At 43.0% G+C, this 19,345-nt stretch overlaps 1 protein-coding gene across 1 annotated transcript in view; it reads left to right on the top strand.

Moving 5' to 3' along the window:
* DNAJC7 (DnaJ heat shock protein family (Hsp40) member C7) overlaps positions 1–19,025 on the top strand; it is a 225,916-nt gene extending 206,891 nt beyond the window's left edge. The window contains exon 14 of the mRNA XM_073608401.1: positions 14,587–19,025. Coding sequence (XP_073464502.1) covers positions 14,587–14,624 — 38 coding nt within the window. The 3' untranslated portion in view covers positions 14,625–19,025. The remainder of the gene's footprint in view (positions 1–14,586) is intronic.
* Positions 19,026–19,345: the final 320 nt, after the last annotated feature.

The following is a 19,345-nucleotide window of genomic DNA, read 5'->3' as shown; positions in this document are numbered from 1 at the left end:
GGAACAGTCTGTGGTCCAAGGGGTATGGTCCAAAAGCGAGAGGACCTTACCCATCAACATTCTGGAGATCCGTGCGGTATATCTAGCCCTAAAGGCCTGGACTCTCAGGCTACAGGGTTGCCCAGTCAGGATCCAGTCCGACAATGCCACAGCAGTGGCTTATATCAATCATCAGGGAGGCACCAGGAGCCGAGCTGCTCAAAGAGGTGAACCAGATCTTAGTCTGGGCAGAGAAGAGGTGCCATGCATATCGGCAGTTTTCATTCCAGGGATAGAGAACTGGCAGGCGGACTATTTAAGTCGCCAGCAGTTACTCCCAGGGGAATGGGCTCTTCATCCCGACGTCTTGTGGGCCATATGCCCAAGATGGGGGGTTCCAGATGTAGATCTCTTTGCCTCCAGATTCAACAAAAAGATAGACAAATTTTGTGGCAAGGACAAAGGATCCTCTTGCATACGGGACAGATGCGTTGGTGATTCCGTGGCATCGGTTCTCACTGATTTATGCATTCCCGCCTATTCTGCTACTGCCACGACTCCTTCGCAGGATCAGGCAGGAAAGGAAGTGGTACTTCTGGTAGCACCCACTTGGCCCAGGAGGACTTGGTATGCAGAAATAGTAAGGATGACGGTGGGTTCCCCGTGGCCCCTCCCGTTACGCCCAGACCTGTTATCTCAAGGTCCAGTGTTCCATCCTGCCTTACAAACGCTAAATTTGACGGTTTGGCTATTGAAACCCACATTCTGAAGAATCGTGGGCTTTCAGGTCCTGTGATATCTACCTTGATCAATGCAAGGAAGCCAGCTTCCAGAGTAATTTATCATAGAGTCTGGAAAGCTTATGTATCCTGGTGTGTATCCAGGGGTTGGCATCCCAGAAAATATGTCATAGGTAGAATTCTTGATTTTCTACAATTGGGATTAGAGATTAAACTTGCCTTGAGTACCATCAAGGGCCAGGTCTGGGCCTTATCAGTATTATTTCAACGGCCACTTGCTTCGCATTCTTTGGTCCAAAACTTTATGCAGGGGGTGACGCGTCTTAATCCTCCAGTTAAGGCACCCCTAAACCCCTAGGACTTGAACTTGGTTCTGTCTGTTTTACAGAAACAGCCTTTTGAACCAATATGTCAGATTCCTTTGGTCTTGTTGACAAGAAAGTTAATTTTTCTGGTAGCCATTTCTTCTGCTAGAAGAGTATCAGAATTAGCAGCTCTTTCCTGTAAAGAGCCTTATTTGATTGTACACAAGGATAGAGTGGTATTGCGCCCTCATCCTAGTTTTTTTACCGAAGGTGGTTTCAGATTTTCATCTAAACCAAGACATTGTTCTGCCTTCCTTTTTTCCAGATCCCTGTTCTTCGGAAGAAAGGTCACTACATTCTTTGGATGTAGTAAGAGCAGTCAAGGCCTATCTGGAAGCAACTGCTCAAATTCACAAAACAGATGTTTTGTTCGTGCTGCCAGAGGGTCCCAATAGAGGACAGGCAGCGTCAAAAGCTACCATTTTTAAATGGATTCGACAATCGATTATTCAAGCTTACGGTTTGAAACAGAAGATTCTTCCGTTTCAGATCAAGGCACATTCCACAAGGGCTATTGGTGCTTCTTGGGCAGTGCATCACCGGGCCTCTATGGCTCAAATCTGCAAGGCCGCAACCTGGTCTTCAGTCCATACATTCACCAGATTTTATCAGGTGGATGTGAGAGGGCATGAGAATATCGCCTTTGGGCATAGTGTGCTGCAGGCAGCGGTACAGGGTCCTCAAGTCTGATTGCACCCTACTTGGTTGTGGTTCCCCTCCCCTCAGATAGCATTGCTCTGGGACATCCCATCAGTTATTACTGAGGCTCTGTGTCCCGTGATGTACGAGAAAGAAAATAGGATTTTTTTATAACAGCTTACCTGTAAAATCCTTTTCTTTTGATGTACATCACGGGACACAGAGATCACGCCCCTCTTCTAATACACTTATATTGCTTTGCTACAAAACTGAGGTATCCCTGTAAGGGGAGGGATTATATAGGGGGTTGAACTTCCTGGTTAGGGTGTGCCAGTGTCCAATCACCTAGTGATACCCTATATAACCCATCAGTTATTACTGAGGCTCTGTGTCCCATGATGTACATCAAAAGAAAAGGATTTTACAGATAAGCTGTTATAAAAAATACTATTTTTCCCACTCATAAGGATCTTTGCCCTGAAGGATCAGGTGCGTCAAATAAGGGGAACCAGGCAATCCTCCATTTGGCTCTGTATGAGTCTTCTCGGAAGGATGGTGTCCTCCTTCGAGGCAGTTCCCTACGCCCAGTTCCATTCCAGGCCTATACAACGGGACATCTTGTCAGCTTGGAACAGGAGAGGGCAGGCCCTGGGTTACCCCATATCCTTATCTCCTCGGGCACGCTTAAGCTGGTGGTTGCAGGATCAGAACCTGCAAAAGGGAAGATCCTTCTTCCCGGTGTCTTGGAGAGTACTGACCAGACGCCAGTCTCTTGGGCTGGGTGAGCAACCCTAGAGGGGCTCACAGCTCAGGGGAAGATGGTCAAGGTCAGAACAGCCTGCCCAACATTCTGAAGTTGCGAGCAATACGTTTGGCCCAATGGTCCTGGACGGTGGAGCTTCATGACTTGCCCTATCAGGGTTCAGTCCGACAGTGCCAAAACAGTGGTCTATATAAACCACCAGGGTGGTACCAGGAGTCGTCCAGCTTAAAAAAAGGTGAACCACATACTAGCCTGGACAGAGGGGCATGTGCCGGTTCGGGCAGTTCATATCTTGGGGGTAGAGAACTTGAGGGCAGATTATCTCAGCCGCCAGCATATCTGTCCAGGGGAATGGTCCCTACACCCGAGGGTGTTCCAGGAAATTTTCCAGCGTTGGGGATGGCCAGATGTCGATCTATTGGCATCCAGGTTCAACAATAAGCTACATCAGTTTGTGTCCCGAACAAGGGATCCTCTGGTAGTTCCATGGAGCCAATACTACCTGGTTTATGCTTTCCTCCCGATCCCTCCTTCCACATTTGTTGCGCAGGATTCGGAGAGAGGGAGTTCCAGTCATTCTGGTGGCACCAGCCTGGCCCAGAAGGCCCTGGTCCCCGGAGATTGTGAGATTGGCAATAGAGAGGCCATGGACGCTTCCGTGCCACCTCGATCTGTCTCAAGGTCCTATATTCCACCCCAATTTATAGTCTCTAAATTTGATGGAATGGCTATTGAAGCCAGGGTGCTGAAGGATCGTGGCATCTTGGGACTGGTGGTGTCTACCCTAGTGAATGCTAGGCAAGCAGTCACTAGGAAGATCTATCGTAAGGTCTGGAAGACTTATATTGCTTGGTGTGAAGCGAGAAAATGGCATCTTCGGAAATACGTGATTGGGAGAATTCTCTTTTCTACAGTCAGCTGTGGCAATCAGATTGGCTTTGAGTACAATCAGTAGGTTAGATTTCGGTCCTGTTGGTATAATTCCAAAGGCCTTTACCTCCCATTCGCTGGTCCGAACCTTAATGCAGGGGGCAACTTGTTTGCTTCCCCCCATTAGGTCACCTATGTGTTTTTAGGACTTAAATTTGGTGCTGTCTGTGTTACAAAAACAACCATTTGAGCCTATTAAGGAAATTCCATTAGACTTGCTTTCACTCAAGCTAGCCTTCCTGATGGCCATTACCCCGGCTACAAGGGTGTCGGAATTGGCGGCCCTTTCATGTAAGGAACCATACCTAATTCTTCACCACAACAAGGTGGTGGTGTGTCCTATTTCATCCTTCTTGCCTAAGGTGGTGTCGGCCTTTCATTTAATTCAGGACATTGTTTTGCCTTCTTTTTTCTCTCAGCCTCGTTCGGCGGAAGAGAGAGTACCGCATTCCTTGGACGTCGTCTGGGCAATCAGTTTATTCGTCTAGATCTGAGGATCAGACTCCTGTTTTGTTTTACCAGAAGGACCCAAGAAGGGGAAGGCAGCTTCCATTGCCAATTGGGTCCACCAGTTTGTCATTAAGGCATATGGTCTGAAACGTAAGGCTCCTCCTTTTAGGATGGGGGCTCGTTCTATCAAGGGTATCGGAATCTCCTGGGCTTTTCGCCTTCCGGTATCTGTGGCTCAGATTTGTAAGGCTGCTACCTGGTCTTCATTGCATACATTCACAAGATTTTATCAGGTAGATGTTAGAGCAGCCAAAGATTCGGCTTTTGGCCGTAGTGTACTAAGGCTGGCATTTAAAGTCTGATGGCTATTTTTGTTTGCCAGGGTGTCTCTCTCTCCCCTCAAGACTATTGCTCTGGAACGTCCCAGTAGGTAATGAATGAGCAGAGGTTTTCTGTCAGATTAGCAAACCTGTGAGATCAGCAGGTTTGACGCTGCTTTTAAAATTCAACATCTAAACCGTATGTCGGATTTCTAAATACTGTATTCCACCTTTATAAGCTGCGTTCACTGTTAAAAATAACTGTGAAATGAAAATCTCCAGTGGGTGTAACAAGATGTCCACTTTCCCCCTTCTAACTGTATTCTTACTGTGGACGAGTACGGGGTGTAACAAGATGGCAGCTACGGAACGTCACTTCAGTTACCAAATCTGACGAAACACTTGCTACAAAACTGAAGTACTTCCTGTATGGGAGGGGTTATATAGGGGCGGACTTCCTAAGACTTTGTCTACCAGTGTCCATTCACCTAGAGATGGCGTATAACCCAGTAGGTAATGAATATTAGCCTAACTCTGTGTCCCGTGATGTATTCAAAGAAAAGGATTTTACAGGTGATGAAGGGATTTTGGTTACAAAGGACTGTGAGATGTGTTTATCTCATGAGGATAAACACTGCAGTGTTTATCCTCATGACACATCACAGGAAGCACCACCATGGTTAACAGAGGATAAAATCAGAAACAGACTTGAAAAACTTAACATGAATAAGTCACCGGGACCAGATGGCTTGCACCCGAGGGTCCCTCAGGAACTCAGTCAAGTAATTGCCAGACTGTTGTTCCTAATTTTTACGAACAGTCTACTGGCTGGTATGGTACCAGCTGATTGGAGAAAAGCCAAGGTAGCACCAATCTTTAAAAAAAAGACCAAGATATATCCCTGGGAATTACAGACCAGTTAGCCTAACATCAATAGTATGCAAGCTCTTGTAAGGAATGATAAGGGAATATATACAAGATTTTAATAATGAAAATGGTATCATTTGCAGTAAACAGCATGGATTCATGAAAAATTGTTCTTGCCAAACAAATCTACTAACTTTCTATGAGGAGATGAGCCGCCAGCTAGATGAAGGAAGGCCCATAGACATAGTTTATCTGGGTTTTGCAAAGGCATTTGATACAGGTCCCCATAAATGTTTATTATTCAAGCTAAGGTCTGTTGGCATAGATTAAAGGGTGAGTACCTGGATTGAAAACTGGCTACAAGGGCGAGTTCAGAGGGTAGTGATAAATGGGAAGTAGTCGGAATGTGGAAAGTGGGGTCCCTCAGGGTTCTGTCCTGGGACCAATCCTATTTAATTTATTAATAAATGATCTGGAGGATGGGATAAACAGCTCAATCTCAGTATTTGCGGATGATACTAAGCAGGGCAACAGCTTCTCCGCAGGATGTGGAAACCTTGCAAGAAGATCTGAACAAATCAATGGGGTGAGCAACTACATGGTAAATGAGGTTTAATGTGGAAAAATAATGCATATGGGTGGCAAAAACATGAATGCAGTCTACTCACTAGGGGGCAGAACCTCTGAGGGAATCTAGGGTGGAAAAGAACCTGGGGGTCCTAGTAGATGACAGGCTCAGCAACGGCATGCAATGCCAAGCTGCTGCAAGCAAAGCCAATAGAATATTGGCATGCATTAAAAAGGGAATTAACTCCAGAGATAAAACGATAATTCTCCCACTCTACAAGACTTTGGTCCAGCCGCACATAGAGTGTGCCGTCCAATTCTGGGCTCCAGTCCTCAGGAATGATGTGCTGGAAATGGAGAGAGTACAGAGAAAGGCAACAAAGCTAGTAAGGGGACTGGAGGATCTTGGGTATGAGGAAAGATTACAAGCACTGAACTTATTCTCTCTGGAGAAGAGACGCTTGAGAGGGGATATGATTTCAATGTACAAATACCTTACTGGTGATCCCACAATAGGGATAAAACTTTTCCGTGAAAGAGCATTTAAAAAAGACTTGCAGCCATGCACTAAAATGAGAGGAAAAGCGATTTAACCGGAAACAGCTTAGAGGGTTCTTTACGGTAAGAGCGGTAAGAATGTGGAATTCTCTTCCACAAGCAGTGGTTTCAGCAGGGAGCATAGATAATTTCAAAAAATTATAAGATAGGCACCTAAACGACCACAACATACAGGGATATGCAATGTAATATTGACATAAAAGCGCACACACACAGGTTGGACTTGATGGACTTGTCTTTTTTTTTTTTTCAACCTTACCAATTATGTAACAGGTAAGTTTGATGAAAAAATCCTATTTTTTCATAGTTTTATATATAATTTTGCAAACAGGTAATTTTTCTCCACTGATGAGGCTGCACTGACAATCAGTGCCCTTTCACACAAGCTGGTTACCGACTCTCCTCACACCGTGACAGCGTGAGGTAAGGAATGCCGATAATCTGCAAGTGTGTTTACATCGTGATCGGCTGTGATTGGACACAACTGATCACGTGGTAAAGGGCTTCTGTGATTGTGCCTTTACCCTGATCTGTGAGCAGCTGGGTTTGAAGGACACGGTTCTGGGAGGGCATCAATAAACGCAAGTGGTTAAAGAATGCAGGATTTGGTTAATTTGAGACAATTTCAATATACTGCCATCTACATGAGGATTTGAACACTGGCAAAGAAAGTCTTAGACAGGTATTGCCCCTCCCACTCCCAGTGTTCCTTAATTTGCTGCTAGTGTCCTAGGAGGATAGAACAAATTTTCTCTTCTGAAATAATGGTACCCCATTTTTTTACTAGTCGTGTCATTCATCTAATTTTATTAAGGTGTTTTTTCTTCATTCAGTATATCATATACAAGCTGAGCTTTCCATTTGGCTATTTAGATCAACTAAATATTAACAATACCTCGAATGGTCATATTCTGACCTTGTGGCTGATGATTGCGGGGCTTGCCTGGAATGTATCCTTTGGGCACTGAGCTCTGCCAGTAGCACCTTCCAGACTTTCGAGTACTGTTAGCTTGCCACAGAGCACGGAGTGGTGGTACAGCCCCAGCCCCTGGGAACTCTTAAACACGTTATTGGGACTGGGCAGTGGCAGAAGCTGCATCATTGATAATGTTGAATGCCACATTTATCCCTCTTAGGCCTCATGCACACGAGACGTTAAACTCGCGTTCAGAGGCAGTTGAACACTTTTTTCAACTGCCCCTGAACCCATTCAATGTTATCCTATGTGTCCATGTACAGTCTTGTTTTTTGGGGTTTTTAGGCAGTTGCGTTTAACCTTGTTTTACCAGAAGCAAAAAAAATGGGTTCAGACGCAAAAGTTTTCCACGTTTGCGTTTATAAGTGTTTTTAAAGGAACATTTTATGACCCGACTCTCGTGGCCACTTGGTGCTAGGAACCCCAAATTTGCAAACACAGTGGAACTAGCACTACAACATATCCAAATTTGGGGTTCCTAGCACCAAGTGGCCCCCGAGATACGGGGCCCCAAAGTCTGGTCACAAAATGTCATTCATTGCTGCAGAAAAGTGCTTGACATTTTGCTGTGCTAACACAGTTGGACTAACACTATAACATATCCAAATTTGGGGTTCCTAGCATCAGGTGGCCCCGAGATAAGGGGCCCCAAAGTCAGGGTTTCAGCTTTTAAAAATGTGTTCAGCAGAGTTTGCACCGGCGTCTCGTGTGCATGAGGCCTAATAGTTTTTTGTGAGTAAACCTTGGTTTCTACTTGGTGCCGCTATTAATTGTTGCAATTAAATCAGTACAACGTGCCCATGTCCCAAGTACGAGTTGAGCAGTGCCACTGAATCAGGCCTGATGCACACTATTCGCTCTTTTCCATTCAACCCAGTGGTTTGAACGAAAAAAAAAAAAACTGTTCGGTCGGCGCCAAACAGGTTTTTGTGTTCTGACAGGGGGAGGCCTTCCCACCAGAACACTTTGATCAGCGATCTCTGCCATTGGCTTAGAGCTCTGATCGGGGGCCAGCCGGTTGCTGGTCTTCTAGCATGCTCATCTGACAGAAGCCGGCCAAATGGCTGGCTTCTGTCAGGCAGAGAGTGCCATGCACACGGCCGAAAGTTGGCAATTTTTTATTGAACAGGCCAGCCGGCATTTGGCCCATGTGTACTGGGCTTTAGAGAGCTGACACCAATAGCCTGGACATCTCATGCCTCAGAGTCTCCCATAGCTCTGTCTGAGGTGCCCCCTGTTCTGCCTTATCCAGGGAATTGCTGCAGTTATGCTAGAATTTATGGACCAACTTGCAAAGATGATTACTAACTCTGAATATGTATGGGGCTGTAAATTTGGTTCCTGTGGTAGACTCTGACCTTTTTGCTGCAGATGTGTAAAAATAAAATCACACAGCTGCAGGTAATAGGCATACAGTGCCTTGCAAGAGTTTTCACCGCATTTTTCGTGTTTTGTTGCCTCACAACCTGGAATTAACATTGTTTGAAGATTTGCATCATTTAATTTACAGAACATGCTCACAACTTTGAAGATGTGTTTTTTTTTTTTATTGTGAAGCAAACAACAAATAGGACAAAATAACAGAAAAGGTCAATGTGCATAACTATTCACCCCCCTAAACTCAATACTTTGTAGAGCCACCTTTTGCAGCTATCACAGCTCCAAGTCACTTTAGATAAGTCTCTATGAGCTTGCCACATCTTACCACTGGGATTTTTGCCCATTCCTCCTTGCAAACCTGCTTCAGCTCCTTCAAGTTGGATGGTTTGCACTTGTGAACAGCGATCTTTAAGTCTGACCACAGATTTTCTATTGGATTGAGGTCTGGGCTTTGACTAGGCCATTCCAGCACATTTTCATGTCTCCCCTTAAACCACTCAAGTGTTGCTTTAGCAGTGTGTTTGGGGTCATTGTCCTGCTGGAAGGTGAACCTCCGTCCTAGCCTCAAATCACACACAGAGTGGTACAGGTTTTGCTCAAGAATATCTCTGTATTTAGCACCATCCATCTTTCCCTCAACTCTGACCAGTTTCCCAGTCCCGACTGCTGAAAAACATCCCCACAGTATGATGCTGCCATCGCCATGTGGATGGTGTTCTTTGCGTGATGTGATGTGTTGGGTTTGCGCCAGAGATGGCGTTTTCTTTGCTGGCCAAAAAGTTTAATTTTAGTCTCATCAGACCAGAGCACCTTCTTCCATACATTTTGGGAGTCTCCCACATGCCTTTTCGCAAACTCAAAACTAGGGGTGCACCGAATGGGTTTTTTGGTGCCGATACCGAAAATGAAAAATACACTAGGCCGAAAACCAAAACCGACCAATACCGAAAATTACTGTTTTTAAAAAATATTTTTATACAGGAAATGGGCAGAGACTGGGGACATGGTACAGGAGATGGGCAGAGACTGGGGACATGGTACAGGAGATGGTCAGAGACTGGGGACATGGTACAGGAGATGGTTAGAGACTATGGACATGGTACAGGAGATGGTCAGAGACTGCGGACATGATACAAGAGATCAGTGCAGCCTCACTAATGCCCGTCAGATGCAGCCTGCCTGTGTCCCCAGTGCAGCCAGCCCAGCCTGCCAGTGTCCCCAGTGCAGCCAGCCCCTATTATACAATATGTGCAAACCGTGTGCCACTGTGTATACAAGTGAAAAATAAGTATCATTTCTTCCACTGATATATCACACATATACAGTTGAAATTCAAAGTGTCCTTGCTCAATCCTACACCATAGAGTTTGTGAAAGCACCAGCTATATAGATCCTTTCACCATATAGAGAGATTGAAAACTCAGCGCAATGATATGCTGTCTAAATATAGGAGAGTCATATAAACCTGTTATACAGTATTCTCCATGCTTTCTCACTCCCAGATGGTATAGTAAAACTGTTCTTCTCCTCTCCACCAGGGGTAATACCAGCACTCCCTTCCGCAGGGAACCTTATACAAAGTGTTTGACTGAATTTCAGTAAAGAGTGATCCACCAGACTGCAGTATATCTAAATTATAGCTCTCACAGCTCCCCTCCGAGCTGCCGGGCATTTTGTGTCTCCTCGGTACACAGGCCTGGGCTCTTTCTTTCACTCTTCAGGTCGGTCCCTGCCCACTTTTCTCCTTTTTCTCGGCATGCACTTCTTGCCCTCTTCCTTCTCTTGAGAAAGCTCTCCCTCCAGCCAACTGACACATGTTCACCAGCTGTCACATCCCGCATGCACGCGCAACCTTAGGAGCCCTTGAGACTGGGGCCACAATTCTGAACCTGGAAAGTGCTCTGTGGCTAACTAACAGTACTCAAAAGTCTGAAAGGCACTACTGGCAGAGCTCAGTACCCAAAGGACACATTCCAAGTAGGCCCTGCAATCATTGGCCACCAGGTCAGAATATGGCCTTCCAACCTTCCCTTCACCTAGAATACTTAGGCTTTATGATGGACACAGGCCAGTCTTGTAAAAAACAGAATTCTCTAAGATCTCATGCTCAGATCTCAGTGAGATTTTCAGAGTTCTGGACCTCATGTTAGGCTCATTTGGGGTTGTGCCATTAGCTCAACTTCATTCAAGTCCTCTCCAGCGCAACATCTTGTTGGCCTGGAACAAGCAAGCCCCTTCTCTAGCCTGCCCTATGTTCTCTCCAGCCAAGCATGGAACTCCCTAGCTTGGTGGATTTCCAATCCAACCTTGACAATGAGGAAGTCGTTTCTACAATACTTATGGAGAGTGATTAACAGATGCCAGCCTCACAGGCTGGGAAGAGTTGTCCAATCCCTCACAGTTCAGGAAACCTGATCACCCAGAGAAGCAAAGGGTGAATGAACATCCTGGAGTTCAGAGTGATAAAAACTGGCTTTGACTCTCAGACCACCTGTCTCAGGACCCCCTGTTCATCCTGCTTCTCAGTCACTGGCTTTAGGAAACTGAGTGAATGACCAGGCTCTGCGAATGGAGCCCCACACAACCATGCTGTTTTCAAATTGTGACAGTGGGTGCAGGGAGAGGGGGTGGGGGGGGCTTCATTGGGGAGAAAAGATGCAGACCGTGAAACATGTTCCACCCTAAAAACGTGTGGGGTATGAAACGCATTCCCGTGGGGAACTTATTCTTTAATAGGATGGCAGTTGAAACTCGGGTCATGGGGGACAGGGGTGTCTCTGATTTCTGTCATTTTCACATTGTTCCTAGCCAGAAAAGTAGCTTCCAGAAAAATGTACTATTGTACCTGGAAATTCTTCTTTGCCTGGTGTGAACACAGGCATTTTAATCCCCAGAGATTTCTTTGTGCCTCGTATTATGGCCTACCTACGCTCTTAAGGCACAGGTTCAATCTTGTCCATTTTGTTTCAAAAACCTCTGGCTTAGTTTTCCTTTGTATAAACTTATATTCAAAGTATTTCTTGACTTAAACCTCCATTACAGCACCCTGTGCTTCCTTAATTCTCTCTGCGCTATAGAAACCAACTTTTGAACCCATCAGGGAACTCTTTGTATCTTTCCTGCAAAATGGCCTTCTTAGTGGCTATAAGGTTTGTCAGATGTGTCCGATCATCTAAACGTCAGAAGTAGTTTGTTTTGGGGGGTTGTTTGGTGGTAGGTCATGGTAATGGCAACAAATATACCACTAAAGTTCAGAATTATTATATTATATTTTATTTTATTTTTGTTATTTTGGACTAGTTTTCCTTTGTGACCTGTGTGGACACAGCCGATGACTGATCAGTTTACCGGATCGCTGCCAGTACCATGTGACTATTGTGACAGTAGATCATATAACACTTGTAAAGCATGGGTAGCTTCCTTTAATTCCATTGTGTACAATTGTGTTGCTAGCTATGATTGGTCAATGTGATCACATGGTATGGACTGGGTCAATCACAGCCCGTCTGTACCACGGGATTAGCTCTGGCTAATTGCAGCAAAACAAACTGAATTAATCTGTTTCATTCAGTAAAATGCTTGATTTATAGCAATAAAATTCACTGCTATAAGCACTCATAATGTGTTTAAAAAAAATAAAAAATCACTTCCGCAGAGTAGTACAATGTTACTGTGGTAACATTATATTGCTCTGGTGTTAAAAAAAGGAATCCGAAAAAAATAAGAAAAAAAGTCATTTAAAAAAATGGAAAAAAATAATAATTTTGTTCCCCGTATTGTCTCGTGTCCCTGGGCTGATCATTGCCACACTAATTACAGTTCCTTGAAAAAGCATTCACACCCCTTGAAATTTCCCCATTTTGTCATGTTATAACCAAAAACGTAAATGTATTTTATTGGGATTTTATGTGATAGACCAAAACAAAGTGGCACATAATTGTGAAATGGAAGGAAAATGATAAATGGTTTTCAACATTTCTTACAAATATGTGAAAAGTGTGGTGTGCATTTGTATTCAGCCCCTGATACTCTGATACCCTAACTAAAATCTACTGGAACCTATTGCCTTCAGAAGTCCCCTAATTAGTAAAAAAAAAACAAGTCCACCTGTGTCTAATTTAATCTCAGTATAAATAAATCTGTTCTGCGAAGTCCTTAAAGGTTTGTGAGAGAACCTTGGTGAACAAACAACATCATGAGGACCAAGGAACACCAGACAGGTTGTGGAGAGGTTTAAAGCAGGGTTAGGTTATAAAATAAATGTCCCAAGCTTTGAACTTCTCGCGAAACACTTAAATCCATAATCCAAAAATGGAGAGAGTATGGCAGAACTGCAAACCTACCATGACATGGCCGTCCATCTAAACTGACAGGCTGGGCAAGGAGAGCATTAATCAGAAAAGCAGCCAAGAGGCCCATGGTAACTCTGCTGGAGCTGCAGCGATCAACAGCTCAGGTAGGAGAATCTGTCCACAGGACATCTATTAGTTGTGCACGCCACAAATCTGACCTTTATGGAAGAGTGTCAAGAAGAAAGCCATAAGAAGTCCCGTTTGCCGTTTGCGAGAAGCCATGTGGGAGAGACAGCAAACGTGGAAGAAGGTGCTCTAGTCAGATGAGACCAAAGTGGAACTTTTTTGCCTAAAAGCAAAACACTATGTGTGGTGGAAAACTAACACTGCACATCACCCTGAACACACCATCCTCACTGTGAAACATGGTAGTGGCAGCATCATGTTGTGGGGATACTTTTCTTCAGCAGGGAAGTGGAAGCTGGTCAGAGTTGATGGGAAGATGGATGGAGCCAAATACAGGGCAATCTTAGAAGAAAACCTGTTAGCGTCCGCAAAAGACTTGCGACTGGGACGGAGGTTCGTCTTCCAGCAGGACAACGACCCTAAACATACAGCCAGAGCTACAATGGAGTGGTTTAGAATAAAGCAGATTCATGTGTTAGAATGGCCCAGTTAAGGTCCAGAAAACCTAAATCCAATTGAGAATCTGTGGCAAGACTTGAATATTGCTGTCCACAGACGCTCTCCATCCAATCTGACAGAGCTCGAGCTATTTTGCAAAGAAGAATGGGCAAAAATGGCACTCTAGATGTGAAAAGCTGGTATAGACATACCCAAAAAGACTTGCAGATGTAATTGCAGCTAAAGGTTTCTACAAAGTATTGACTCGGGCTGAATACAAATGCACGCCACACTTTTCAGATATTTATTTGTAAAAAAAAAATGTGAAAACCATTTTATCAATTTCCTTCCACTTCCACTTTGGTCTATCACATTCAAATCCAAATAAAATAAATTTATGTTTTTGGTTGTAACATGACCCAAATTGGAAAAATTTCAAGGGAAATTAATACTTTTTCAAGGCACTGTATATGATAACTCTGTACTGCATGTAAAATAAAATTCAAAACAAAAACAGCTTCAAAAAACTTGCCATGCCTCTTGCTAAATACCTTGGACTGTCTACTTTCCAATAAGGTAATTCGGAGGATTATTTGTACTGTCCTGGCATTTGTGGGCCTCAAGAAATGAGAAAGCAGTTAGTACATCAGGATTGATTGCTTTTCAGATGTATAAACCATAGTTTGTGGCCTCTATAACTTTCACACAGACTAAATATACACCGAGTTATTTTCACAAGAGAAATTTAGCAGAATACGCTTTGGCCGGAATTTATGAACAATTATTTATTTGCAAATTGTTATAACAGAAACGAAGAAAAACCATGTCCCCCCCCCCACAAATTTTTTTTTTTGTTTAGCAAAAAATAACCCAGTGGTGATTAAATACCACCAAAAGAAAAAAAATCTAGTCCTGTGAACAAAATGATAAAAATTTAATTTGGGTACAGTGTTGCATGACTGCGCAGTTGTCATTCAAAGAGCAACAGCTTTTAAAGCTGAAAATTGGCCTGGGCAGGAAGGGGGTAAAAGTGCCGGGTATTGAAGTGGTTAATGTGTTAAAACCTAATCTGTATGATGTTGTTAATGCTTTTGTCAAGATATTTACTATTATCTTTTTTTTTTTTACTTTTTCAGCTTCTGGTCCAGGAAACTTCTTCTTCCAGTTTGGGTAACAGACACGCACATCTCTTTTTGTCCAACATCCCCTCATATCCCTCCTTCTGTTCAAGTGTTTTAACCCAGAAAAAGGACTTTATTTAATCAGACTTCTCCACAGCATCAATATGTCTCTCTGTTTATTAGAGAAGTTTTTTTTTTTTAATATTCTTTTGAATCCATCTCAGATTAAATACCTCTCCGTGTGCTCGTGTGCGAAGGAAATTTTGAATGCAAAATGAAGGAAAGTTTCAAATAAAATGTAAAAGCCTGACGAAATGTGGGTTGGAATTTTGTCACAGCCGGGTGAAATCTGCACCATCATTTTTGATGTCTGGGTGGGATTGGGGAAGTATAAATCATTCTGCCTAAAAAAACCTCTGTGCATATTGCTCCTGTGATGCTTTAAGTCCTCTGGAATTTTCCGTAGGCAGATTTTCTGTTATCACACTTGGGAAATGTGTATGCATGGACACAGATATCTGTAACCCACAAGAGGCTGTGGATTAACCTGGAACTTGTACATATAATTTGCTCCTTCTAAACTTAGACTGCTGAGTGGAGCAGATCACTGGAAACAGACTTCCATTATGATCAACTAGATGAGTGGATGAATTTCTACGCCATTGGTCTGCATACACTTCCTGCTCGCCCATCCCATTCACTGACTTCTTGCAACTTTCTGGTCTCTAAAGGAGATTGCTGGTGAAATCTGGAATTGCAGCATGAACATTTGAGTTTAATGACATTCTGTGAAGATCTGTATATCTAATGGTCTTCTCTTCATCAGGAAAAAGGGGGTTCCATTGCTGCTTTCAGAGGGGCTTTGAAAGGGGGAACCCAAGCAATGTAGACAGTCAACACCGATTACAGTCACCAATGTAATATACTAGTAGTAGCATTTCTTAGTGTAATCCAGCACTGCTTTTATTGTACATGAAACAAAGGAACTGTACATTCCTTCCAAAGTGTTACCGCCACCAACACCTAAAGTAAATTAAGCGCGTTCAGAGGATCATAACGACCTTATAACTAAGGTATATCTATCAAAATTCTAGAAAAGAAAAAGGTTAGAACAACTGTCAAGGTCTGTATTGCAATCTGTGTCTCCAATTGGCATATACAGTATCTCACAAAAGTGAGTACACACCTCACATTTTTGTAAATATTTTATTCTATCTTTTCATGTGACAACACTGAAGAAATGACACTTTGCTAAAATGTAAAGTAGTGAACGTACAGCTTGTATAAAAGTGCAAATTTGATGTCCCCTCAAAATAACTCGACACACAGCCATTAATGTCTAAACCACTGGCAACAAAAGTGAGTTCACCCTTAAGTGAAAATGTCCAAATTGGGCCCAAAGTGTCAATGTTTTGTGTGGCCACTATTATTTTCCAGCACTGCCTTAAACCTCTTGGGCATGGAGTTCACTAGAGCTTCACAGGTTGCCACTGAAGTCCTCTTCCATGACGACATCACAGAGCTGGTGGATGTTAGAGACCTTGCGCTCCTCCACCTTCCGTTTGAGGATGCCCCACAGATGCTCAATAGGGTTTAGGTCTGGAGACATGATTGGCCAGTTCATCACCTTTACCCTCGGCTTATTTAACAAGGCAGTGGTAGTCTTGGAGGTGTGTTTGGGGTCATTATCATGTTGGAATACTGCCCTGCGGCCCAGCCCCCGAAGAGAGGGGTTCATGCTTTGCTTCAGTATGTCACAGTACATGTTGGCATTCATAGTTCCTTCCATGAACTGTAGCTCCCCAGTTCCGGCAGCACTCATGCAGCGCCAGACCATGACACTCCCACCACCATGCTTGACTGTAGGCAAGACGCACTTGTCTTTGTACTCCTCACCTGGTTGCTGCCACACACTCTTGACACCATCTGAACCAAATAGGTTTATCTTGGTCTCATCAGACCACAGGACATGGTTCCAGTAATCCATGTCCTTAGTCTGCTTGTCTTCAGCAAACTGTTTGCGGGCTTTCTTGTGCATCATCTTCAGAAGAGGCTTCCTTCTGAGATGACAGCCATGCAGACCAATTTGATGCAGTGTGCGGCGTATGGTCTGAGCACTGACAGGCTGACCCCCCACCCCTTCAACCTCTGCAGCAATGCTGGCAGCACTCGTACGTCTATTTCCCAAAGACAACCTCTGGACATGAGCAAGTGCACTCAACTTCTTTGGTCAACCATGGAGAGGCCTGTTCTGAGGGGAACCTGTCCTGTTAAACCGCTGTATGGTCTTGGCCACTGTTCTGCAGTTCAGTTTCAGGACAAGGGCAATCTTCTTATAGCCTAGGCCATCTTTATGTAGAGCAACAATTCTTTTTTTCAGATCCTCAGAGAGTTCTTTGCCATGAGGTGGCATGTTGAACTTCCAGTGACCAGTATGAGTGAGAGCGATGACACCAAATTTAACACACCTGCTCCCCATTCACACCTGAGACCTTGTAACACTAAAGAGTCACATGACACTGGGAGGGAAAATGGCTAATTGGGCCCAATTTGGACATTTACACTTAGGGGTGTACTAACTTTTGCTGCCAGCAGTTTAGGCAATAATGGCTGTGTGTTATTTTGAGGGGACAGCAAATTTACAATGTTATACAAGCTGTACACTCGCTACTTTACATTGTAGCAAAGTATCATTTCTTCAGTGTTGTCACATGAAAAGATAGAATAAAATATTTACAAAAATGTGAGGGGTGTACGCACTTTTGTGAGATAGTGTACATCATAATTGTTCTGCTGAGAATTAGGTTTGAAGTAGAGGAATAGAGAATATTGGGCTCAGTTCACAAAGCTAACACACCAGCATAGGGATAAGGTTCTTTGGAGTTGGTCAGTAGATCTGAAATATTACAATCACATGGGTAAATATGAAGATCCCTGTCCTGATATTAAAGCTTTGTGAATTGAACCTAACATGTATCAATATATCACTATGTGCCTCTTGCACACAGAAGTAGAAAAAAATTGCACTTTTTTACTGATGTGAACGCAGTGGATTGTTTATGGGACAATGCATACTGCTGCATAAAGATCAGTAATACAGCGATGCATACAGAGCCACAAAATTAAAATGGGAAATTTTACTTCTGAGTGCAGTAATTTATTTGTGGATATTGCAACATAGGCAAACAGAAGAGGATCAAGAATAATTTTACACATTTATACACATACATACACTTACACAGCTTTGCATATATACGCAAGGTCTTTACAGAAAATTTTACTCAGGATCTTTTTGTCAACAAGATCCTGAGTATAAACGTCAGTAAATTGGTATGTCAGTGTGCAAAAGGTCTAACCCTTTTTTTAATTTGTTTGTTGATTTATCCTCCCTACCTAAAGGAAACCTTGGGCCATTGAATTGATATGAGGGGGATGCAGATCAGCAGCATATTAAATGACAGTTACAGAGACTTAAATAGCATGTTAAGGCAAATGTATGTGAGCTTTTTAAAGTTATGAGGTCATTCTGATCTGTTAAATGCTCTGCGTTCATTTTAGGTTCTGGTGGCAGAGAACCCTTTAGAAGAAAAACACTGTTACATTGTGTCATATACTGTGAAAGGAGGAACCCTCTATATTGCTACATGGGCGCAAATGGTGTTATGTGCAGTACCATTTCATCATTTTCCAACTCAAATCAGTCTAAATGTTTTCTGATTTGTTGCAGAAGGGTTATTTCACTTTTTACATCACTTCCCATGACTTTGGCATGGTGGAAACATAAAACTCAACTGGATTCTCTGTTTATCTGGCTTAGACTTTGTGTTTGTAAAAAGAAAATTAAACGTAATTACATTGGCTGCAAAAAAAGTAAAGCAACACACACACACACATTTGTACATTAGGATTCTATCGATTGGAGAGTTTTAGTAGTTAAATGTCAAAGCTGGCAGTTGGATTACAGCTTCAGGAAAATAAATGCTGCTAAAGGGCCACTAAACCTAAAACACACGGCGTAAAATATAAAATGCAGAACTGTAAATGAAGAAGCTCAAATGCCTCAATTAAGGATTCATTATGTCAAACCTTATTTACATTTTTCTGTGCAACTAATTTGTATGTATTATCAGACCTTTCAAGATTAGTGAGGCTAGCAGGCATGTCCTACTTTTTGGGCTCACTCAACAGCATGTGTTCTATATGTAGTAAAAGCTTCCTCCATTATTTTCATTCAGCATTTTCTCAGATTCAGCTTTAATAAGCTCATGAAGTGTTTACACATATCTGTAAATGATACTGCTATCTTTTATATAAACCTATATTTGTTTTAGGTTTACTGGTCCTTTTTAATGCTTACCATAAAGCATCTTGTCATGTCTGTCCATTAAAAGCATCTGAAGTGAAAAGTAGCCTTTGTAAATATGAAGTATTTCAATAAACCCATTTAAACCATAGCACTGCCTTGTGAATGTGGTTTCTGTAACCGTGCTCCCCTATTTCACAAAACGTGACAAATACTCCACCCAGTGGTACGTGAGTCCATGCACCAATGTACTGGACCTCAAAGGTCAAAAGAGCTTTTCCATAATGGGTACAGGATTCCAATCTTCCTTTAGTCATAGCTTCTCCCACCAACATCCTCCGCAAGCCACAGAAACAAGAATGGCATAAAACGACAAAGAGCAACTAATAGTGCTCACTGTATAAATTATTAAAATCACAGGGATAAAAAACACAGAGGTTGAAACCAGTATTACTCATGTAAAAACTCCAG

Source organism: Aquarana catesbeiana, linkage group LG12, assembly GCF_042186555.1.
Source record: "Aquarana catesbeiana isolate 2022-GZ linkage group LG12, ASM4218655v1, whole genome shotgun sequence".
NCBI lineage: Eukaryota > Metazoa > Chordata > Amphibia > Anura > Ranidae > Aquarana > Aquarana catesbeiana.
Note: the sequence above shows the minus strand (reverse complement) of the source record. Positions and strands in the feature narration are given on the sequence as shown.